We start from the raw sequence: 25,135 nt of genomic DNA on the forward strand, positions 1-25,135 counted from the left end.
TTTTTTTCTTACCTTTTTTAGGCCCAGGCTCGATGTCATAGGATTGGTCAGTCAAAGGAAGTTAAGGTTTATCGTCTGATCACGAGAAACTCTTATGAGAGAGAAATGTTTGATAAAGCCAGCTTGAAGCTAGGCCTTGACAAAGCTGTGCTTCAGTCGATGAGTGGCAAGGAGAACAGTGTCAATGGGGTAGGTAATTTTGCTCTGAGAAATGCCTTTGGTGGAAACAGGGTTGTTTATAGTTTTGTCCTTTGGTCCTTTTAAGGTTTACTTTGGTATTATTGAGGTTACCATTGGAAAAAATATTTTTTTCTCAGAAAGCAATACCTGTTCTATTTCCTGTTCTCACCGATTATGGTTGTTCAAAGTTAAAGTAACGTAGAGGAAGTGAGGTAAACATGACATTAACCAGAAATAGTGATTTTGAGACCGAAAGTGTCATCATTGGAGTCATGACTGAAAGTGGCATCATCAGGATCGTGATCAGAACTGATGTCATTGAGGCCGGACAGAATTTCCCATAATTGGTCTGCAGAGGAAAGAAAGGATTAGTGCACTTCGCTAGCTCCTGGTGTGGCATGGAATTACCCTTATTCAAGCCCTTTAGCTGTCTTAAGCTTAAGCTGCCTTTAGCTGCTTCTTATTATCACTTCTGTAGTCGAACACATTGTTGGTGTTAATCAGGGGTGCCCACACTTTTTCGGCTTGCGAGCTACTTTTAAAATGACCAGGTCGAAATGATCTACCTACATTAAAAATGATATATATATATATATATAGTGGTACCTCTGTATACATCTGCTTTGGAATAAGTCCAACTTGGTATACGTCCTGTTTAGAGGCAAAATATTTTGCTTGGTATACGACCTTTGTTTGGAATACGACTCGTGTGCTAGAACAACACGTGTGGTATACCGGGCGTGCACCTTCAAAAAAAAAGGGCCAAGTTTTAACCTGTACAGTAATCCCTCACTATATCGCGCTTCGACTTTCGCAGCTTCACTCTATCATGGATTTTATATGAAAGCATAACTAAATATATAACGCAGATTTTTCGCTGCTTCGGGTTCTGGACAATGTGTCTTTTTACTTCCTGTACATGCTTCCTCAGTTGGTTTGCCCAGTTGATTTCATACAAGGGACGCTATTGGCGGATGACTGAGAAGCTAACCAATCAGAGTACGCAGTTAAGTTCCTGCGTGCTGAATGCAGTGAATGCAGATGTATACCAAGGTACCATTGTATATTATATAATATAATATATACATTACCTGGTAGGTAACCACCCATACAATCAGAATGTGATTCAGACTTCGAATGATTATATATAATAAATATATATATATATATATATATATATATATATATATATATATATATATATATATATATATATATATATATATATATATATATATATCATTCGAAGTCTGAATCACATTCTGATTGTATGGGTGGTTACCTACCAGGTAATGCGTCTGGCTGGTCTGCAAGTCAGCAGACATGCGCCACGGGTGCCCTCTCAGTTGCGAGAAGCAGATCATAGAATGTTACATAGTTAACTTTCAAATAATGCAAAGAGTACTCGACACGTATTTCGCCCTATTTTGGGCTCATCCGGCGTACACACTCCACTGGACCCCTCATCGCGGATCGAACCTCGGACGTCAGACAAAAGCACTTCGATTGTGACATTGTGAGAAAAAAAATCCTCTTCCAATTCCACATCCAGCCCATACCCGCCCCAAACAGTTTTTTTAAAATCCCTTCTTTAGTCGATATAGGAAGGCTAACTAGATCACATCCGGAGTTTTGCAGTAGATTGCGTGTTTGATTGTGCATGCAGGATGACCATTGTGTGAGAAGAAAAGAGATCTCAGACTGGCCTGTATGAAAATCAAGTGGCAAATGGCACAGGGAGGATATATGATAGACTAACCTTAAAAAAAATTTTTTTTGAATGCAACGTGATCTACCTGCACTACCTTTGCGATCTACCGGTCGATCACGATCGACGCATTGGGCACCCCTGGTATAAATGATCATTTGCCTGAATTATCGCCAAGGTGGAATAATCACTGTAAAAGGGAAGAAAGATGGTATTATCCAAGTACAACAATGAGGGTGCCCAGAAGTTTTTTCAGTTTTGCAAAATCTATTTTTTTTTTCTTTTTCCAAAATTGTTTAGTTAAGCAATTTAGTGTGCTCAACCTCAAAGCCTATTACATTGTCACTTTGTAATAGATATACTTTATCCTAAATGTATGTGGTAAAGTATGTGTCAAGGCTTTGTTTCATGTCTATGTGGTTAGACTGCTAGATCGCTTAATAATGTTTTCTCACAATCATGGTGAATATTAATTTGCAACATAATTTTGCATTCTAAACTAAAGCATATTTTATATATTTAAAAAATAACTATGCTGCCCGTGTAACTTACAATAGAGCATATGGGTACTGGGGTCCTGGCGTGAAAAAAAAGCATTACAATTTTCCAAATGCATTCACTTTTCAAACCAAAAATCTTATTGTACATTTTTCCACATTTTGATATTGCACAGAAAAGAGCCTATCCATATCATTTTAAAAAGAGGGAAACAGCAAAATGCAAAACATTTTTGTGAGATGCGGCCAATTTAAAAGGAGACTTCTCTGCTCAGTTACTTTCTGGCAGCCATTCATGCCCGAGGTATGAGTTCACCACAGAAAATCCCCTCTAAGGACTGCTGTTAACGTTATTGAATGTCGATGTCCAGAGGTGATTTGCTGTCTCTGTTCTCTAGACAACTAGATAATAAGTTTAAAAATAGTCACAAGATTGCTCACATTCTTTCATTATAAGTAAGCTTATTTCACAATGATATTGCTTGCTGCCGCCAGTGTGTTAATGCACGTGTGCTCTGGATTGGACTAGGAGGAGATAGATTGAGCATGTGTGTTGCATGCAATCACATGACAAGAACTGAACAGACATTATAAGCAAACATTTAGTTTTACTCAGGGTGAGGTTTAGTTTGGATGTTTTATCTTGGGCAGAGTGGTAGTGCAGAGCTGTCATGCCTGCCTTGAAATGCCACGTTCTGTTTGGAATTTTTAGGTTCTCCCTGCGTATTTATGGATTAATTAATCATAGTAAGTGTCAGTAAACTTATTTACTCAAAAACGTTGCCTGCAGTTCTTTTATTACCATATCCTCTGCAGGAACGACTTATTGTGCATTAAACAATTCCAATTAATGGCATGTCGTTTTAGATTGTAAAACAAATTGACATTCATTTCCACTTATATTGGTATGAATATTAGATAGTAATAACTGAAGAAAATACAACCTGTGCAGAACTCTAAAAAGGCATACATGATCTGGAGAACAGGTTTGGTATAATTTTAATCATCCATTCAAATTATCAAAAAAAAATTAATCTGAATCCATGTTTGTTTTGCCTAACTATCTCTAGGGCTGAAACGTATGAGGAAACCAATTCAGATATGGTTGTGGTGGGGAGGGGGAATTCTGCCAACATTAAACTGATTTAGTATTGAATTGGTGTTTGCTGTCAGTTTTGCTATGAGTCCAATTAATAAATATATTCCTATGTTTTTGTGTAAAATGTGCAAAAATCTTAAGAATACATTTGTAGTTTTGTCTTTTAAATAATGTGCTATAAATCAGAGTATACTACTTACATATCTGTCTGCTCATTTTCATCTGAAAGATCCAACAATTCTCCAAGAAAGAAATTGAAGACCTGCTGAGAAAGGGAGCATATGCAGCCATTATGGATGAGGAAGATGAAGGAAACAAGTTCTGTGAGGAAGATATTGACCAGATTTTGCAGCGCAGAACTACCACCATAACCATTGAATCTGAGGGGAAAGGCTCCACATTTGCGAAGGTGAAGTGTCTTTGAAGCCTTAACACCTGAGTATAAAATGTATACCACAGTGAAAATGGTTAAACTTTCTGTTCATTTGATATACAATTACCATTGTGTGTAAACAGCTTGCTGGCTAATTAGGAAGGAGTGCAATTTTCAGGTAGAAAAAAGTTAATGTGTCGAAGATAGTAAAAACATTACATTTAAAGAGATTGAGTCAGTGAGTTCAGTTAGTAAAGTAAAACTGCTGCGTAAGTAACAAGCCAGCCATGAAAACTGTCGTATTTTTATAGGAAGAATAAATTGGCTCATAAAATAGTAAGCAATTAGCTGGATGTTTTTCAATGCAAACTACACAAACAAGTAAGTAAACTTAGATGGAATGCAACTTAACAAGACTTCTCTGAGAATTTAATTAAGATACAAGCAGGCCAGGATATCCACAAAACTGTCAGTTTACTGTAAAGTACACTCGGTTCTAATTTAAAGTTCATTTTTTGAACTCCTTTTCTTGCTTACTCAGACATTTTTAGTTAGGAACTCTAGAAACTGGACACAAACATAGGATGTATACATTAGCAGATTGTCATAAATATATTGTAAGTTAACGAGCAAGATAAGAAAAACAAAAAATGACCACAAATCAGTGGTAGGTTATTACATCTGAGAGAGAAATGGTTAAAACAAGAAAAGATCTTACAGTCGTTTGCTTTAAACATCTTAAAGCTGCTCAACAGCAGAGATATCTTGCCAGTTTAGTGAAGAATTGAACTAGCCTGACAGGCCGTATATTAACTTTCTGCAGACAACCAGCATATTCCTAATGGGGGATTATTCCTAGTCAGTGATTATTTCATGATAAACTATGGAGGATGAACAAACTAGCATTTTTGACTGTTCTTTACTTGGCTCGTGCTTGTGATTTAAACATGTGACTTTGCAGCAATTGGTAATTACCCAGCACTGACTACTATGTCTCAAAGCTTAGGGTAACCTTAGCTTTTCCTAGCTTTGCCAATGAAGAAAGTGATAATAGGGTCAATGTAAATCTTCATGCAGTGTCGAATCTGTGATCAGTTTTTACTTTCTTCTTTGCTCTCCTAATACGTAAAGTACTTTAACCAGAAATGGAAAAGCACTGTTTGATATTCATTCTGATTAGGCAGTAAAAGTGTAAAGGTAAAATGACAAAAAGTTGACTCAAGTAAAAATAAATTAATTTATACACAATATGGGAGTGTTATGAAAATCTCTTGTATTTTCTCCTGTAACATAAGTAGACTAACATAAGAGCATAGATACAGTGTACTAAGGTCATTTCTAGTGGAAGAACATCAAAAGGCCTATATAAATTCATTTGCATTTGATTATTTATAAGCTGCAACTTATAACTTGTAAGTTTTTTTTTTTTTAGTTTAGTTAGTGGTATTCTGCATTGTAAATTGGCCACTATATTTATAATGCTTTAACTATGAACCATAGTAAGTACACTTCACAATAGTTTCCATTTGATATTTCATTAATTACCATATACTTAAACTTCTTAGCATTTGCCTTGAACGTCACTCGATCAGTATAAACGGTTCTTAAAGCATTAGTCCTAAGCATCACTCGGGCAACTGTATAGATGTGTCTCACATAGGCATTAGACCCGAGGATTACTTGAGCTGTAAAAGTACCAACGGTGTTAATGTCATCCTCGAGTGTAACCCAAGCAATGGTGCAGACGCGTCTTCTCCTAGCCTCATAATGGCGTCTCATACTCATTTTTCAGCATACTAGGTGTTACAAGCTCTTGAAAGTTATATGAGCAGTGATGACGAAATAATTCTGTCTGCAGGCAGTGAAAGTGAAACGAATAGTGAAATCGAAAGTGATTCTGATGAATCTGAAAGTGATGCCTATGTCAATCCCACATATTCAGTGTGCTGTTCAAAATCTGATCAGTCTGTGAAGAAAATCCACAAGGAATCACACTACTGTTGTCCTAACTGTGACGTTGGGATTGTTTATTTTACCGTGCTTAAAGATATACCACACAAATGACACATTTTGACAGTATATACAATATTACTATTACTTCCTTTCTACACTTTTTTGCTAACTGTGAATTGCTGTGGATGAACTTTCCTATAACAGAAAGAAATGCTCTGTGATGATGTAGAATACTTTCACAGTAGAAGTAGGAGAAGATACCTTTTTTCTAATAAGCACACAGTTCAATTTGTTGAAATTTGTCAACACCATATAAGTGTCATTGCAGCTTAAAAGCATGGCAAAACTTGCTGTAAAAACCCAACTGGGAGTTTTAAATTGCTGTTGGAGCAAGTTGTGTGGCTTTGCAAAATTAAATTCTTTTTGATTTGCATGAACATGTCACTTTTATATATGCTATATTATTGCATTGTTAATTAACATCATCTACTTACAGTAGATTGCACAATTAGTAATTTAAACAACTTAAGGTTTGTAACAAAACAAACAATAAAAATAGGGTTTTATATAAATGAGGTGCCCACGACTATACACAGAGCATGTCCTACTGTAGCCTGCCGTTTTTATATGAGCACTAACCCAAAAGCTCATTTACTTAAAAATAAACTTATCCATGTGCTGTAGTTTTGGTATAGTGTAATCTAGATAGATAGATAGATAGATAGATACTTTATTAATCCCAAGGGGAAATTCACATAATCCAGCAGCAGTATACTGATACAAAGAAACAATATTAAATTAAATAGTAATAAAAATGAAAAGAATTAAAATAAAATTAATGTTCGCATTTACTCCCCCGGGTGGAATTGAAGAGTCGCATAGTGTGGGGGAGGAACAATCTCTTTAGTCTGTCAGTAGAACAGGACAGTGACAAAAGTCTGTCACTGAAGCTGCTCCTCTGTCTGGAGATGACACTCATTCTTCATGATTGACAGGAGTTTGCTTAGTGCCCGTCGCTCTGCCACAGATGTCAAACTGTCCAACTTTAATCCTACAATGGAGCCTGCCTTCTTAACAAGTTTGTCCAGGCGTGAGGCGTCTTTCATCTTTATGCTGCCACCCCAGCACACCACCGCGTAGAAGAGGGCACTCGCCACAACCGTCTGGTAGAACATCTGCAGCATCTTACTGCAGATGTTGAAGGATGCCAACCTTCTCAGAAAGTATATTCTGCTCTGAGCTTTCTTACATAGAGCATCAGTATTGGCAGTCCAGTCCAATTTGTCATCCAGCTGCACTCCCAGATATTTATAGGTCTGCACCCTCTGCACACAGTCACCTCTGATGATCACAGGGTCCATGAGGGGCCTGGGCCTCCTAAAATCCACCACCAGCTCCTTGGTCTTGCTGGTGTTAAGGTGTAAGTGGTTTGAGTCGCACCATTTAACAAAGTCTTTGATTAACTTTCTGTACTCCTCCTCCTGCCCACTCCTGATGCAGCCCACAATAGCAGTGTCATCAGCGAACTTTTGCACGTGGCAGGACTCCGCGTCATATTGGAAGTCTGATGTATATAGACTGAACAGGACCAGAGAAAGTACAGGCCCCTGCGGCGCCCCTGTATTGCTGCACACGATGTCAGACCTGCAGTTCCCAAGATGCACATATTGAGGTCTGTCTGTAAGATAGTCCACAATCCATGCCACAAGGTGTGAATCTACTCCCATCTCAGTCAGCTTATCCCTAAGGAGCAGAGGTTGGATGGTGTTGAAGGCGCTAGAGAAGTCCAAAACATAATTCTTACAGCACCACTGCCTCTGTCCAGGTGGGAGAGGGATCGATGAAGCATATAGATGATGGCATCCTCCGCTCCCACCTTCTCCTGGTATGCGAACTGCAGAGGGTCTAGGGCGTGACGGACCTGTGGCCTCAGGTGGTGAAGCAGCAGCCGCTCCATGGTCTTCATCAGATGTGACGTCAGAGCAACAGGCCGGAAGTCATTCAGCTCACTAGGACGTGATACCTTTGGGACAGGAGTGATACAAGATGTTTTCCAAAGCCTCGGGACTCTCCCCTGTTCCAGGCTCAGGTTGAAGATGCGCTGTAGAGGACTCCCCAGTTCCAACGCACAGGCCTTCAGCAATCGTGGCGATACACCATCTGGACCCGCTGCTTTGCTGGCACAAAGTCTTTTCAGCTCTCTGCTCACCTGGGCTGCTGTAATTGTGGGTGGGGATGTCTCACCTATGCTGGTATCAGCAGAAGGATGGTTGGAGGATGCAGTACTCCGAGGTGAGCGTGGGTTACTGTGATCAAACCTATTAAAGAAGTTGTTCATTTGGTTTGCTCTCTCCACGTCTGTCTCAATTGCGGCACCCGCTTGAGCTGCAGCCAGTGATAATCTTCATCCCATCCCACACTTCCTTCATACTGTTTTTCTGCAACTTCTGCTCCAGCTCTCTCCTGTACTGCTCTTTCGCCCTGAGCTGGACTCGAGTTCCTTCTGCACGCACTTCAGCTCATGCTTATCACCACCTTTAAAAGCCCTTTTCTTCTGATTCAAAAGGCCTTTGATGTCACTTGTAATCCATGGCTTGTTGTTAGCATAGCAGCGTACTGTTCTTACTGGAACTACAATGTCCATACAGAAGTTGATGTAATCAGTTGTGCATTCAACAGCCTCTTCAATGTTCTCACTATGTGATCTCAGCATATGCCTCAGGGGACCACTTCCTGAATGAGCGTGTAGTTGTAGGTAGCGCCCTCACTCTTGGTTTGTATTGAGGCTGAAGCAGAACCAGGTTTCCCAAGCGCAGGCAGTGGGGTGGCGCTGTATGCGTCTTTAACGTTTGCATATAGTAGGTCAATAGTCCTGTTTCCCCGAGTTTTACAATCCACATACTGGAAGAAGGCAGGTAATGTTTTATCCAGCGTTACATGACATTTTCTTCTTTTTAGGTCACTAATACAGTCATACATTTCAGCTTGTGCATGTTAAAACATCTTAATTTAAAGAACACACACTGTATAATATCTGTAAACATACACACATACTAAATGTTATTTCTAATTGTGTCAACCAAAAAAAAAAAAATCATTATTCACTGAATACTGTATTCTTCATCTTAAACTGTGTATATGGATTCAGTGTTATATCCAGCATTTGTAAAGTGTTTTGGTTTGTTGTGCATCATGAAAGGAACTTTGTTAAATATTAGTTTTAATTTTAGTTACCTTAGTGTTTTCATTGTATTTAAGATGGCTAATTTCTTTACAGGCTAGTTTCGTTGCTTCAGAGAACAGATCAGACATATCATTGGATGATCCAAACTTCTGGCAGAAGTGGGCCAAGAAAGCTGATATTGATTTTGATTCAGTCAACAGAAAAGTGAGTGAGACTTTTTATTAATGTATTAATAAAACTAACTGTAGGCAAAATAACAAAACTTTTAAGTGTTGTGTGCATAACAAGTAATTTCTGAGAGCACCTATAGATCAACAAGTCATTAACATTTTAGTAAGGGCTTTTGTTATCCACTGTTATACATGCCCAGAAAGTGAGAACCATCTGCAGAAGGAGCAGAAATAAACATTTTTTTCCTGTATCAGTGGTGACCGTAGTATTAAATGCATAGTGGTAGTTTTATTTAAAAACAAATTCAGACATAGCCCTAGGAACCAAGTTATCCAAACTATTCTATAACATTTCAGTAATTATTTATCGCGCTGATGCTGATCTTTCTGATTATAAAATAAGTCATTCCAATAGCAATTGATGAGAAAAATTCATAATTAATTGCAGATTTACGATATTTGTGGGTTCCCTCTTTCTCTTTTTCAATTTAGCTCAAAAACTAATAAGCACATCGCCTTCTCAAAACAGGCTTAAGTTTCGAGTTTGGTATTTTTCCGTCCAGTCATTTTAGTTCTAGACTTTCCTCAAGAAACTCTGAAACACAGACACACTGATATCTCGATAACGAGTATGTGTCTATCAGGGGACCTTAAAACGTCAAGATCCATCAAAAACTGGAGATCAAAATTTTTGACAAATATAAAGCTTACTCTCTTCCCCCATAAACAATAGGTTATAGTCGGAGAGGGCTCAAAGCAAAAAAATATCTAATTTTTTAAAAGCAAACATCTATTCCTAGTTTTTCTCAAATCTTTGTGTATATATTTGTAACAGCTTCCAAACATAAAGAAATAATTAAAACTCTTAAGACAGGGTGCTGTGTCAACTGTGTTTTCTGTAACAGATTTTTGTCAACAGCTTTAACCTTCTATTATAAATTCTGTTTTAGTGAACATATACTTTTAATGTGCCACTTACTTATGATATTGGTCAATTAGGATTAGGAAAAATGTCCACACCACCAGAACTGTGACCTTTACCTTTTATTACCAACTGTGAAACCCCAGAGTAACGTTTTCCCCAGGAATACTGTTGAGTATTGCATTCTGGCCACTTAAAGAGAAGAAATAATTTTAAGGTTATTTAGATATAAAGGTGCCTTGATTCATTTTTGTTACTAATTCAACAATCATTCTGTTTAACTGTGTGCACGTAAAGTATTTGCTGTTAGTATATTATAGTGATTCATTTATACAAGCACACTAAGGATGTACTCAGTAAAAAGTGTTAAAATAAATAGAAAAATTTGTTTTCATGTAATTGCCTTGGATTGTTTTATTCTTTGTATGTATGCATTCTTAACTGCTTTTTTATAGTTTAAGAGTAGCAAATTATTCAATCTGTGTATTCTGTGGTCCTTGTCCAGAACACCCTTGTTATTGATACACCACGTATTAGGAAGCAGACTCGCCAGTTTAGTTCTTTGAAGGATGAAGATATTGTGGAGTTTTCAGATTTTGATAGTGAAGAGGATGAAAAGCCCAGGTCCCGTCGTCATGACCGCCACCATGGTTATGGCAGGACTGACTGTTTCCGAGTTGAGAAGCACCTCCTTGTGTATGGGTAAGAATTGGCTTATTTAATCACACCTCTGCTTGTTAAATTATTAACGGCAGGTTTACAGTCTTTGTCCAACTAGAAAAATAAATGCATTTTGAACTAAATTGCAGACATGAAGTGACATTGCATTGTGATTTAGTCGTTTAAGGTTAATGAATTTATTTAATTTTCTTTTTCTTTGTTAAGCTGGGGCCGTTGGAAAGATATCTTAACACATGGACGTTTTAAGCGCAGAATGACAGAACGAGATATGGAAACTATTTGCCGTGCTATTCTGGTCTACTGCCTTCTGCATTATAAGGGTGATGAAAATATTAAAGGTTTCATCTGGGATTTAATTTCTCCTGCTGAGAATGGTCGTACCAAAGAGCTCCAAAACCATTCAGGTATGTAAAATAGACATCAACAAATGTCAGGAAAATGTGGTGATGTGTTGTTTTTTGGGAGATCTGACCTGTTAATATATACACTAAGTAATTATTTTTAACTATATTATGGCACAGTGGTTAGTACTGCTGCACAAAAAACTATTAAATATTTATTAAACTTTGGTATCCTGTGATGCCATGCAAAAACTAAAGTAAATAATATGTGTGTTTTCTGTTGTTAATGAACTTTTGTTTACTTCTTTTGTGGGGATAAACCTTGTCTAGTCAGGATAGGGATAAAAATAGAACCTGCAAATTACAAACTTCTCATGTTTTATTCATGAACATTTCATCTCTCACAAATAAGTACTTTTTAAAACAAACCTCTTCAATATGCATCTCAGGGCTGCTTCAGGTTGTCTGTTCTTCTGCTATCTTTATGGATATACAACTTACCCTATCATCTGTCAACATGTTGTGATTTTGTTCATTCGTATTTCTAAGTCTAGTCTAAGTCTCTTGCACTAAGCTTCTTGGGCTAAGCATTAGATTTTTGTCCTTTATCATTTTTTAACTTTGTAACTTCCTGCTAATTGCTTCAATATATGGCAGATATATTTACCATATGTCACTTTCAATAAAAGATATTTTTTTTGACACAGTCAGCATCATTAGAGTGACTGCATAATATTTTTGAGTGATCTCACCAGAGTATGTTCTGTACAAAATACCACAGCTACACTGTACACAACATGCAGATCTTGACACATAACAGCAGTTGTTGGCTTCTCCACCTTTTCTTTGACTCCATTAGTTTACGCACATGGAAGATCTGAAATTTATTACTGCATTAAGTTTAAATGAGCCTTCGAGCACCACTGTCATTGTCAGCAAGAATTTTAAGATTCAGGAGCCATTTGTCAGCTTCTCCAGTTTAAGCTACTGAGCCAAAAATTGATTAGACTGTGGCTGTCAGTAACGTTTGCATAGGATATGACAACCTGAAACATCCCATGACATTCAAATTAGCATTAAGTAACAAAAGGAACTGTTTTTATTTGGGATAAGACATCATGGACTTGAACAAAATATAACATATAAATACATCTGTTTTAATTGTTTTTCATTTTTATCTTTTGAATTCATTCTACATTAGCCATAGTTCCTAATATATGTGGATAGAAAAAACTTTTTATGCTCTATTTACATTGTAAAGCACTGTGTAATGCATTAATAAAGTTTTTCTTCTTTGCTCAACACCACCAAAGATGCATCTCATAAGAGCAATGTCATGCCAAAATCTGAAGGCTAGATGTTGTATACAGAGAAGTCTAAACAAACTTCTTCAGGTTATTATCAGTAATGCCAAAAATAACGAATGAAAGCACGCAATATGCACGTTTCTGAAGCCAGTTTGGATTCATCCAGATAATCCCAAATCTTTTTTTTTTTTTTTCGTTTGTCAGCCCACAGTGTAAGACTTTGGTATTTACAGAAGTGTTAAGCAGAAAACATTGCTGTTTATCGCAACTTCTAGCATAGCCAATGTATTCCCTGTGTTAGGTAGTTTCATTTGATAACATTGCTTCTTTCTTGTTCTAGGTCTTTCCATTCCAGTACCACGTGGACGTAAAGGCAAAAAGGTGAAGGCACAGAGCACATTTGACATGCACAAGGCTGACTGGATTCGCAAGTATAACCCAGACTCTCTGTTTGTGGATGACAGCTACAAGAAACATTTGAAACACCAATGTAACAAGTAAGTGCAATCTTATTCAGTTTTTTATTATCAAGTATTCTTTTTGGAAATGTAGGCATCTTTATCCATTTTTTGTACTAAAACCTCTTTCTTAGGGTTTTGTTACGTGTTCGAATGCTGTACTATCTGAAACAGGAAGTAATAGGGGACCAAGCAGAGAAGGTATTGAGTGGTGTCTATGCCAGGTAAGGTTTTAGTCAATAACTCGTAATCTTCATTTGAAATTAACTGTTGGAGAGTGTATTGATGTTTGCAGAGATCCTGATGTGTAACTGATTTCTGTAAACCCTGAGATTTTTTTTTAGTTTTTTTGTTTGTGTTTTTGTGAATTTAAATGAATGGTCCCTCAGATAGACTAAGTGAAAGAATCCAAATAAACAGGGATGTTGAGGGGTCACACTGAAAGGTAAATTTTTTGTTAAGTACACCTACTTTTCCCATGTAAGTGGCTGATCAGTTGGTGTCAGCATTATGTTTAAGCCGAGTTATTTAAGGTAGGTAGGCAGGCAGGCACGTATGAAGAAGTATTGAGAATTCAGTAGGAAAATGGGCATGAGTAAACATGTGTCATTGTAGTTGGTATAGGATGTGCTGGCACAAATGTATAAGGATCCGATACCCTGCATAACAGTATTATGGATGGGCTACCTCCCAGAAGTAGCATACTCAAACACACAACCTAGAATACCTTATCACAAATGGAATATGATAGTTAATATGTCAACAGGATTCCACTTGTCTGTTACAAAAAATTATGTGGTTGCAAATTCCTAAGGAACGAAAGCACAGGAGGATTATAGGATCATCACATTTTCAGATGATTTTCTACTATACATGGTGATGTTGATATTAAAGTTTTTCTGTCCACTCAAAACCATGCACGATCTTTCTGAAAAACTAAACTTTGCATTCAGACATAACACAAAAGCCCTCAAAAACACATACATTATAACAAAGTCTTTCTTATATACTGTTAAGATCATTTCAAAACATTGCTGTACAAACTGGCAGTGAGTAATGTTGTTTGTTCTGCCCCACTAAAACCTCTTTTACTTGATAATTATTCTTCTTTCGGCTGTTCCTATTAGTGGTCGCCACAGCAGATCATCTTTTTCCATATCCTCTTGTCCTGTGCTTCTTGTTCTGTTACACCCACCACCCGCGTGCATTCTTTCACCACATCCATAAACCTCCTCTTAGGCCTTCCTCTTTTCCTCTTACCTGACAGCTCCATCCTTATCATCCTTTTCCCGGTATATCCAGCATCTCTCCTTTGCATATGTCCAAACCAACACAATCTCACTTCTTTTTGCCTCCAACCTGAGATGACCCTCTAATGTTCTCATGTCTAATCCTGTCCATCCTCGTCATACCCAATTCAAATCTTAACATCTTTAACTCTGTCTCCTGGTTTTTGGTCAAAGCCACTGTCTTCAACCCATATAACATAACTGGTCTCACTGCCGTCCTGTAGACCTTCCCTTTCACTCTTACTGGTACCTGCCTGTTACACATCGCTCCTGACACTCTTCTCCACACACTGCCATCTCTCCTAAACACTTCCATGCTTCCACAGGTATATCATCCTGGACCACTGGCATTTCCGTTCTTCATCCTCTTCATAGCTGTTCTTCCTCCTTGCTAATCTGTTGCACTACCTGATTCATGATATCCATAGCGTCCAACCTTCTCTCTCTCATATTCTCTTCATTTATCAGCCTCTCAAAGTACTATTTCCATCTACTCAACATCCTTGCTTGTGAGTACATTTCCATCTTCATTCTTTATCACACTTACCTGCTGCACATCTTTCCCAGCTTGGTTCCTCTGTCTAGCCAGTTGGTACAGGTCCTTTTCTCCCTCCTTAATGTCCATCCTCTCATACAGCTCAGCTCTCATACAGCTTATCATCATACGCATTTTCTTTAGCCTTCGCCACCTCTCTAATATGCATGTGACAAATATAGTAAAGGCATATTCTGTACAGCGTCTTTTTACAAAATGGGAGCATACAGTAACTCCATATTTCTGTGACTGTATATGTGATAGTAATTCAATGCATTTTTGACAGCATATACTGTAGTGCAATAGAGCAAACAGCTACAATACATGTATCTGTTTAAACAGCATAGCGTATGACACTCTAAAGTTACAGTAGAGAGCCGTATGTTAAACACCTAAGGTTCTAATTGGTGTATGAACAATTTTGACTCAAGGTGTTTCCACCTTGTAATTGTGTGGTAATTTGGTTTAAAATGTGCTAATTTGAGTGAACAATATTGACTGCTAGTGCTTTCTAATTGAGCACATAGTGTAGGCAATGATATATGAATGGATTTATGTGTACAGTTTTGCACAGTTCAGCAAATCAAAATCATCTGTCAAAACACTGATATCATGATTTGTAGATGCTTTGTGTTATTTATATCTAGTGTGACTTGTTACTTTCAAAATATTTATATATCCTGTGTAATCTTAGAGTATCCTTAAGTAGAGCAACTGGCCATCTATTCATCACATAATGCAGCAGTGCAAACATCCAAAGTGAAGTTGCAAGTCTGTCTGAAATTGTTGAAGTGGAGTTTTGTATTGTACTAGTCAAAGTCTAGACCTAAACAATATAGTGGAAAGACTTGAAATGAACAATTCATGCTTCAGAAATGAATGAAATATAATTTTTATAAGCTATGTGAGAGATGCCAATCAATAATGAAAGTAGGTTGCAGTTGTTACTGTCCCCGTGGGCAGTTAGTTTTTTTTACCCCACAGGGTGTTATTTATTGAATAATAACTGAATTTATATTTATTTAACTAATAAATTAATAAGTTGTCATATTTTATGTTACTTGTTCACGTCAGACCTGTTTTTAACTTAATGTCAGCTTTTAATTCACAAGCTTGTAGTAATCATTGCAGTTAAACTGGCAGTACTGCAGAACGTCAAACAGCATGGAGACATGTTTTTATAACATTATGGCTGGATATAGTGTCCCAAACTGAAAATTGCTGTAAAATAAAAACATCAATAATACATTGGGTCATTAGCAGTTAGCCCTGTTGGTATACATTTCTAACACTATATTCACCGTGAGAGTAGAAGCAATCTGAAAAAGCTTCATTTGAAACATATTTCTGTGCCAACAGTGAGATTGATATTGGCTTTCCGGAGGTGGATCAACTAGAGTTGCCAGCTAGATGGTGGGACAGTGAGGCTGACAAGTCACTTCTTATTGGAGTCTTCAAACATGGTATGTTGGCCTTTCACTTACTTGTTAAAACTTCATCTTTGTCATTGCTTTATTAGCCTTCTTATGGTTAACAGAGATGTATATGTACAGTCCTCTGTATATGTGTGCATGTGCATACATTTGAAATAAGTTCTTATGAAAACTTTCATATAAGTGCGTACACACAGTCAATTTTGTATTCTGAGGTAAATATTCTGTTATAATGTAAATGGAAAACTGTCTAACGAAAGTAAATGAATATCAAAAATCATTTTAAAGGCTAAGTGAAAAATGATTTAATTAACCTTTTTAACATTTCCTAATGTACCATTTTTTTTGTAGGATATGAAAAATATAATACCATGCGTGCTGACCCAGCACTTTGCTTCCTTGAAAGGGTTGGACGTCCAGATGAGAAAGCCATCGTAGCAGAGCAGAGGGCAGGAGACAATTTTGCCGACTTGGGAGAAGGGTAATCTAATGATTTTTTGCAAGAATGGGAATTGAACAACCAACTTTGTTTTGCAGTCTCCCAGTAAAACAGACATGTCCTAAATCAAATTTTATGTTCAGGATTCCATAGCAAATACAGTCAAAAAGCATTTCACAAATTATATACATTTTTATTTGTGTATCAAACAATAGTTTGAGTGAACTGCATTAAATCTCAGAAATAAACTAAATATTACTTTAAAGAATCTTAAAAACCTTCTGAGAAAATGAAGGCTTGCAACCTAACTATTATTGATGGATCTTTTCCTTTAATGTGAAAGTTGATTCTAAACAAATGTTGTGGGAAGTTGTTGAATGTACTAGTTTTTGCTTGAAATTGAAATTACAGTGATCCCTCGCTATATCTCGCTTCGACTTTCGCGGTTTCACTCCATCGTGGATTTTAAATGTAAGCATATCTAAATATATATCACGGATTTTTCGCTGGTTTGCGGATTTCTGCAGACAATGGGTCTTTTAATTTATGGTACATGCTTCCTCAGTTGGTTTGCCCAGTTGATTTCATACAAGGGACACTATTGGCGGATGGCTGAGAAGCTACCCAATCAGAGCACGTATTATGTATTAAATAAAACCCCTCAATGATATACGATATGCTTCCCACGTGATGCTTCGCATACTTAAAAGCTCTAACAGCACCTACTGATTTTTGATTGTTTGCTTTTCTCTGTCTCTCTCACTCTCTCTGACATTCTCTGCTCCTGACTGAGGGAGTGTGAGCAGAGGGGCTGTTTGCACAGAGGCTGTTTGCCTAGAGGATATGGACGCTCCTCTAAAAAAATGCTGAAAGACTACCTTCACATTGCTCTCTTCCTTGCAGCCGCTTTATCGCGGTGTTTCGCATACTTAAAAGCCCAACAGCTTGTATTGATTTTTGATTGTTTGCTTCTTTCTCTGACATTCTCTGCTCCTAATGCGCACTCCTTTGAAGAGGAAGATATGTTTGCATTCTTTTAATTGTGAGAAAGAACTGTCATCTCTGTCTTGTCATGGAACACAGTTTAAACTTTTGACCAAAGGGTGTTATTTCATGTCTAGAGAACTCTAATAATGTTAAAAAATGTATTTAGAAGACCGTAAACAGGTTTTCTGTGCTCTATCTGCGAAAATATTAGATTTATAAATAAAGAATCCTACTTCGCGGAAATTTATTTATCGCGGTAGAGTCTGGAACGGATTAACCGCGATAAACGAGTGTTTACTGTAGTGCTAATAAAGAAGAATGATACCGAAATGCTGTTTTACATGGCATTTGCATTGACTAGTCTCTTGTTGCATTATCCTAGCCGGAGTGTTTTGTCTGAATTTTCTGTCCCTTAGCTAAAAGAAATCCTTTTCATTCATGCGGCAATTGAATGAAAACTTGGCCAACACTGTTTTGGGGGGAAAAAAAAGAAACCAGGACTGATGTCATTACTATTTCAAAAGGGTTTATGCGTGGTGGTTATATATATCTTTGCAGCATCCATCTTACTGGAAGCTTGGCTCTTTAAGTGTGCAAAGCAAAAACTTTTTTCATTTAAATTATTTAAATCTTAAATGATTTATGCTTTTGTTGTTTTCCAATTAGGACTGACTTTGACAAATACACAGAAGATCCAGAGTATAAGCCATTACAGGGCATTACTAAGGAGCAAGATGATGAGGTGAGTTTTTCTCTATGTTGTTGTTGTGTCTTATCACATGTTTAAATGAAATTATATCACAAGAAATGGTTGAATTCTTAAAAAAATCATTGGTGAAACAAAAATATCTCTTTTAAACAATAGGTGGAATAAGGAGTTTGCAACATCAGCAAATACTTTCTTTGGCTCTGCTGTAGGAAAAAGTATCCAGCTTAAGCTATATGTCATAAAATGTGTCCGTGAAGGAGATTATGTATGGTCTGATATTGTTGAAAAAAGGCAAATCCAAATCTGATCCCTGCAGAACACTTCTTCTAACTAAAGCTTAATTTGAAAATAGATTGCCGCACAACTCTGTTTTATGTGCATAAACTATTTTTTTACATCAGTTTGCATGCTTACTCATTTATTCCACCTAAGACATTCTTTATCAAATGTTTTTAGGGAAGTCATATAAATACAGTATATTTGTGGTTTTTAATTGTGAACGTTATCAAAAGTGTTTATTGCTTCCTTGTAAAACTCATTACTAAAAACTAATCTTTCCTGTCTAAACCTTCCTAATTGTCTGTTAACATCCACAGACATCTTGTCATTTTATTGTTGCTTTGATTAACTTATCTGTGATGTTTATGTTAAACTAAATAACATTACGTTCAATGTAATTTTTATATAAAAGACAACATTTGGTATCTCTGTCCTTAACTATTTACATAATAGACCGTGATTTTCTGAAAATACATCTTAATTTTCATTGTTAGAATTTTTATTTTCTTGAGTTTAACATATACTCTTCAAGGTCAGAGTGGGAGTTGACAGTACACCATTGGCATAAAATGGGGAAAAAAACAAATATACCGTATCAGTGCATATCAGCCCACTTTAATCCCTGTAAAAAGGCACAGACTCATTGTCCTAATTAAGAAATCGGTCCACTGCCAGTTTGGTGCACATTGAAAGATGCTGACAGTTTCTTCCATATTACGTATCTTTGCAGTTTACCTCTGAGATCTCTCATAATTTGTAATATATAGAGCTTGTGCTCTACTGTGAAGACTGTGCTGTGGAAACTGTAGATATTTTTAAATGCTGTTTACCCTCTAATAAGGCTTTTTTTTTATAAACTCCTTGGAGACTATTGGATTAATTTGGTTATTAGGAAAAGCTGGCTGCATAATAAACGGCAGCTTCTTTTATCTACATAATTGAGAAATTAGTTACAGTGAGAGAATTATGCCTCAGATATGTATAACTATACAGTACCTCTCATCGTCATTGCTTTCAGTGTAGGAATTTCAGGGCCTGCTCCAAGTGAATAACATTAAAAGAAAATTTAATGTTTGACCTGTAAGTATGCAGAACACAATTTTCTGTCTATTTTGGATCCTAAAATTCTCAGCTTATCTGCGAGCATATACAGTAATTTTATTTTCTACTATATCATCCATGCATGTTGTCTAAGAATATGCAGTTAAACCAAATGAGGCAAAGTATTTGTGGAAAAACCAATGGGGATAGGGGAATGGCTTGTAAGACTCCACATAAATTCCCAATGTTCTGGATTCTGCAGCTCTATGGCAGCTGCTCTGATTGCTGCACCAATGTACCCTTCCTAGTGTGTAATTTGTTAATTTCTTTGTTTTCTTTCTTCTGAATTGTTACATTTAAAGCAGGATGCTTATTTTCAGGACAGAGTGGCCACAGTGGCTGCAGGTCTATTAATCAGAAGAGAATTATTGTATAAACAATATTTTTCTGATTAATTTTTGTTTTGTTTTATTTGCTAAGATTTCCAGCCTTTAAATGCTTCTTTGAAGCCAAATAGTTGCATTTTATTTTTTGCATTTGCTTCCTTTATTTTTAATTAGCCGTTAGTTTAAAAAGTGCAGCTGACAAACAGACCAGCATATTCACCATTTCCATCTGTATATTCATCATCAGTTTTACTAAAATATGTAGAAGGAAATGAAAGAGAAAAGATGAAGGACTGAGAATTACTTATCTGTTTAGAGTCAAATGTTATTTGGATGATATCCTTGTGACAATCTCGGTATGCTCCACACTCCCATGTCATAGCCAGGAGCCTCTCTGGGTCGGTTGTCCTCTTTTCTTCCATCTCACTCCCCTGGCTCCGAGGACTCCAATACAATTGTACCTTCTCCTCTAAGAATAATCAACAGGGATGATCTCTGATTCCATTCTGTTTCTTTTCTCTTTGATCTCCTCCTTTCTGCCATGCAGACTCCTTATTTATGGCCTGACTAGGTGCTGGTCTGAATAAAGCCCCTGACTGATCCGCTTGCATTTGTACGCGAGTGTACAATCAGCCAAACACCCCAATCAACCCTAGAGGAAAACATGCTCCTGCACACCCGCAACCGATTAGAACCTGCACACTCCAGGTCATGATTATTTATTTAAAAACTGCGCTGTGCCATGGAACTTCTCAACACAATCCCCTGATGGGAAAATTTCAACAATGGAAAAATGAAGAGATGTGACAGAAGGAAAGCACCAAAAACCATTTATTTTAATAAGTTCTATTATCAACAAGGATTTGCTTCTAAACAATTAGTTGAGCTCGAAAGAAATCTGAAACTGTTGCTTTTGAGCAAACTTGAGCACTCTTAGTTTGAAGTATATTGTAGTGTGGGACCAAATTATATAAGGCTAATCTGCAATAGTTGCACCACTGTTCTACTCCTAGTATACCTAAAGTGTACTGTGGTATTCTTCATTTCATTTTGGGTATGTTTCTTCCCCAGAGTGAATCACCTCTTCCTGATGAAGAGATCTCAGTTGTAGATGGAGAAGAAGGTTAGCAGCTTTATTTACTTATTTATTAATTTCATTTTTGGCACTTGCACTAGGCACAACATTCTTAGTCCTTTTAAATCAGTTGTGTCTGTTTTGAAATTTTAATGTAGTGTTCATTTTTGCTTTAGGACAGATATCTCAGCCTGGACTGGTACACTGGCCAACTGGTTCTTCTTTGACAGCCCGTCTACGGCGTTTGATCACTGCATATCAAAGAAGCTATAGGAAAGAGCAGCTTAAGATTGAAGCAGCAGAGAAAGGAGACAGAAGACGACGAAGATGTGAAGCCTCATATAAGCTGAAAGAGATTGCACGTCGAGAGAAACAACAAAAGTAAGTGCCTCTTATGTTTATTATAACAGTGTTGCTGTTACATAATGTCTGTGTAGGCAATTAGATAGTCTTGCTGAGCCAGTCATATAATATATATGCCTGGAGACAACCATGAGTGAATTTTGCTTAAATCTGAGTATGAACAAGTAAATTGCTCACTGAGTGTAACAGTTCTAAACCAATCCAACACTTCCTGAAGGCGGCACTCAAAGTAGGGGCAAAGATTTTGATCTGCAAAGAGTGATGTTGCTCTTATTTACTCGATCTGACAGAAAGAAAGCCTTTGGTGATGAATTGCCCACAGTTGACATGTGCAAAAAAAAGACATATTAAACATAAATATCACGTATGCGGAGAGAACATTGCAAATGTTACAAATAAGCATAACCTTTTGCAAGGAAAAATCCTTTCTGTATCAACAGATTATACACTGGCATTTGAAAGCATCAATGGCCTAGTGATTAAAGGGAATGGTACACTGTTGCAGGTGTGTGTACTGTATACTCTCTGTTGTTCGGTTATGACAATCGTGTTGAAGTCAATGTAAGGTTGAAAGAATTGCTAGCCATGTTCAAGAAAATGTGAATTGCAGGATATGAATTTGAATTAAAAAATGTGTCACACCTCATCAAAAGAAGTTGAAAAGACCTACCATTAAGAGAGTTAATAGTTAAGAGCTCCAAGAGATGCAGATTGCAGTGCTCAAAATGCCAGAATCAGTAAATATGCCTAACAACACCAACAGATTAAGGTTAAAATGAAAGTAAAAAGAAATGTTTAAATAAAAACTGAACCAGTGTTATTGTGGAGAGGATGTAGGTAGTTGGAATTGCAGCCCCCAGTGGAGCATGTGGCCAGCACTGATGGGGCAGAGGTCACTCCAGCTGAGTACACCAGGAGCAGGGACGTCCTACTGCTTTGAGTGACTCCTGCAAAAGGCTGAGGAACAACGGTGGGATGATGGAGCTAGATTCATTGTGGGGTTCACTACTGAATCCTCAGGGTGATGGTGGTGGCAGGAACTCAAGCCTGTTATAATGGTTGACTGCGCTGTCGGCAAGCGTCTCTACTGTCTAAGCAGACAAGGTTGGGTAAGCAGCAGAGGTGTGGTTTTTACAGTGGAAGTACAGCGGCTCGTGGTTCTTTTATAGGAGGGATTCTGCCTTTTGATTTTAACTTTGTTTTCATTGGATTATGTGTGTATTTATTTGTTGACTTTTAATCACAACCAGTACAGCTGTTTTTATCCTGAATTATTTTTGTTTATGAAGAGATTGCACTGTACTGTTTGCACCTTGTTCGGGTTTGTTAATAAAAGGACCAAGTACTTTTACCCCTTGCCCTGTCAAGTGTCCTCATTGCCCAGCTCATCCCACTCATGACTATTGACTAACCTGAGTTTAAGAGGTACATGCCAGCTGCAGGCAGCTGGGTCATCACACCCTGTCAAGGAATCTGATGTCATTGATTATGATGTTCTGAAATTATGTTGCAACAGACTTTAATATGTAAGCCTTTTTTAGTCTTTCATCATTGGGAGATTTAAACTGTGGTGAAAATTTAACAGTGAACTCAATTTTGGTTAGATGATTTCAATGTTCTTACTTATTTTGGTCATATTATTCATTCATTATGTTGTGTTTTTAAATAAACTAAACACAAGAAAATAACCACGTAAATCTGAGCTGCTGAAATCAAGCTGATTATTCAACCACTTTATGGCTGAGCTAGGAAGTACAAGGTTATGTTTGTGTCTTACCCCTTTCCTTGCTAAAGAGAAGGCATTAGATATAGAAAGTCCATATCTTTCTTGTCATTAAATGAGTGACAGAGAACTCTTCAGGCAAAATACATTAACAAATTTTACAAATTACTGATTACATAATGCATTCACACAAAAATGTAGATTTGTATTAGCACACAGTAAAACAAAAACAGTTTCAAACTGATTAACAAAAGTGTATCGTAATGTGTCCATTAATATTATTGCTGATCTATAGTGAATTGACAGAAGAGAAGGGGAAAACAAACTCAAGTCAGCAGCATCCCTGGAGAAAATAAACCTCTGGGGGTCAAAAGACAACATTAGACCAGAGTCAGAGACCTTGGCTAACTAGCCACTAACCCCTCCTGGACGTTCTGTGTTGTCTTTGCTGGTTAGTCTGATCTTTTTATCGTTTCATTCCAAGGCTCCCAATGTCTCCAGTGCCTTTTCCCTGGGCAGGAGAAGACTTGAAAGTAGAGCAACAGGGCCACATGCTTCAGCAAGATACAGAGAAGAGAAACAAAATAGAAAAGGCTTAATTAATATATTTCATTTTTTTTTTATTTTTTTGCACAAAAAAGATGGACGAGACGTGAAGAATCAGAGTTCTATCGTGTGGTCTCCACATTTGGGGTTGAAATAGATCCAGAGTCTGGCTTGTTTGATTGGAGGCGTTTTAGGACCTTTGCTCGCCTAGACAAGAAGACTGATGAAAGTCTGGTTCGCTATTATCATGCATTCCTTGTCATGTGTCGGAGGGTTTGCCATTTGCCACAGCCTGTAGCAGAAGGTGAGTAATTTATTTATTTATTTATTTTTTTATAACAATGCAGTAGCCATAACTAAACATAAATAAATAATATGAGTATTATGATCTTTGCTAGTTTGTAAATAATGCTTAGATAGGAGCACCAAGTACTGTAACAAAATTGATGATCAGTTGGCTTTGTCCATTGAACATATTGCTACCCAGGTGTAAGTGTGCATCTGCATCACATATACCAGCTATTGGATTTATTTTCGATATCTTCTTTCTTTTCTTCCATTTGTTCTCATTACGCCTTTTCTAGTAAGAGTCACAGCTACAACAAGATGAGCAGGGTAGATCATACTTCCATATCTTCTGCTAAAATTCTAGCCTCCAAGATATGCACATCCATACACCTAGAAAAAACGAGATCTGTTTTTACTAAATTTCTTCCCAGTGAATTATGCATAATACAGTTGAAATTGTATCAATTGGAGTTTTTCCTAACTAGAGGAGTAGTTTTTCCTGCAATCCTCTTATAGACAGCCAAATTTTGTATTCACAAAGAGTAATCCACCTGAAAAATAGTTTGTATTTTAATGCCTTTTTATTTAAAATTCATAATGGAATTTTGTTGGGTTGCTTCAGTTCTGAAGTACAAATTTTTACTAGTCTTGCAGGATATATGTACCTATCTAGACTAAACTTCCATTCTTATAAGATCAAAATTGAGTCAGTAGTGGAAATGCATGTAATTAAGGGATCATAAAATGGATCTCAATTGTCCATCTGAGCTCTTTATATAAATTCAAGGTGGACAGCTGACCCAGTACCCCACCACAAAAGAGCATAATGCTCCTTTTTATTTAACTTTAGATAGAAACAGCACACAGCGTTGTCCGAGCAAGTAATGTTAAGCTCTGGGCATGTTTTGTGGCTGTTTGGAAATTTGTCCTTTTGTCAGCCAGCAGGTGGCAGTGGTGTGCAAACCGTTGCACACAGGTAAAAAAAAATCAACCCACTGGTACACCCAGGTCCAAAATTTTGGATTTCAGAATTGTTTGTTTGTCTGCATGGATCTCAACAGCAGGTCCAGATCAGTCAAAGGGTACAAACAGACAGACAGATATTCTCTTTTATTTTTATGAGAGAGAGAGAGAGAGAAACTATTAGCGTGGACTCTATGTCAAGTAAA

General features: G+C 37.1%; 1 protein-coding gene across 1 annotated transcript in view; it reads left to right on the forward strand.

The window, feature by feature from the left end:
• The window catches only part of chd8 (chromodomain helicase DNA binding protein 8), a 153,772-nt gene that overhangs the window by 100,957 nt on the left and 27,680 nt on the right, over positions 1 to 25,135 (forward strand). The window contains exons 20-32 of the mRNA XM_039746109.1: positions 22 to 189; positions 3,714 to 3,893; positions 9,088 to 9,198; positions 10,592 to 10,788; positions 10,972 to 11,171; positions 12,756 to 12,912; positions 13,008 to 13,097; positions 16,057 to 16,160; positions 16,482 to 16,611; positions 18,223 to 18,298; positions 21,043 to 21,094; positions 21,223 to 21,427; positions 23,774 to 23,982. Coding sequence (XP_039602043.1) covers positions 22 to 189; positions 3,714 to 3,893; positions 9,088 to 9,198; positions 10,592 to 10,788; positions 10,972 to 11,171; positions 12,756 to 12,912; positions 13,008 to 13,097; positions 16,057 to 16,160; positions 16,482 to 16,611; positions 18,223 to 18,298; positions 21,043 to 21,094; positions 21,223 to 21,427; positions 23,774 to 23,982 — 1,879 coding nt within the window. The remainder of the gene's footprint in view (positions 1 to 21; positions 190 to 3,713; positions 3,894 to 9,087; positions 9,199 to 10,591; positions 10,789 to 10,971; positions 11,172 to 12,755; positions 12,913 to 13,007; positions 13,098 to 16,056; positions 16,161 to 16,481; positions 16,612 to 18,222; positions 18,299 to 21,042; positions 21,095 to 21,222; positions 21,428 to 23,773; positions 23,983 to 25,135) is intronic.

The sequence above is a fragment of the Polypterus senegalus genome, chromosome 1, assembly GCF_016835505.1.
Source record: "Polypterus senegalus isolate Bchr_013 chromosome 1, ASM1683550v1, whole genome shotgun sequence".
In the NCBI taxonomy this organism is placed as follows: Eukaryota; Metazoa; Chordata; class Cladistia; order Polypteriformes; family Polypteridae; genus Polypterus; species Polypterus senegalus.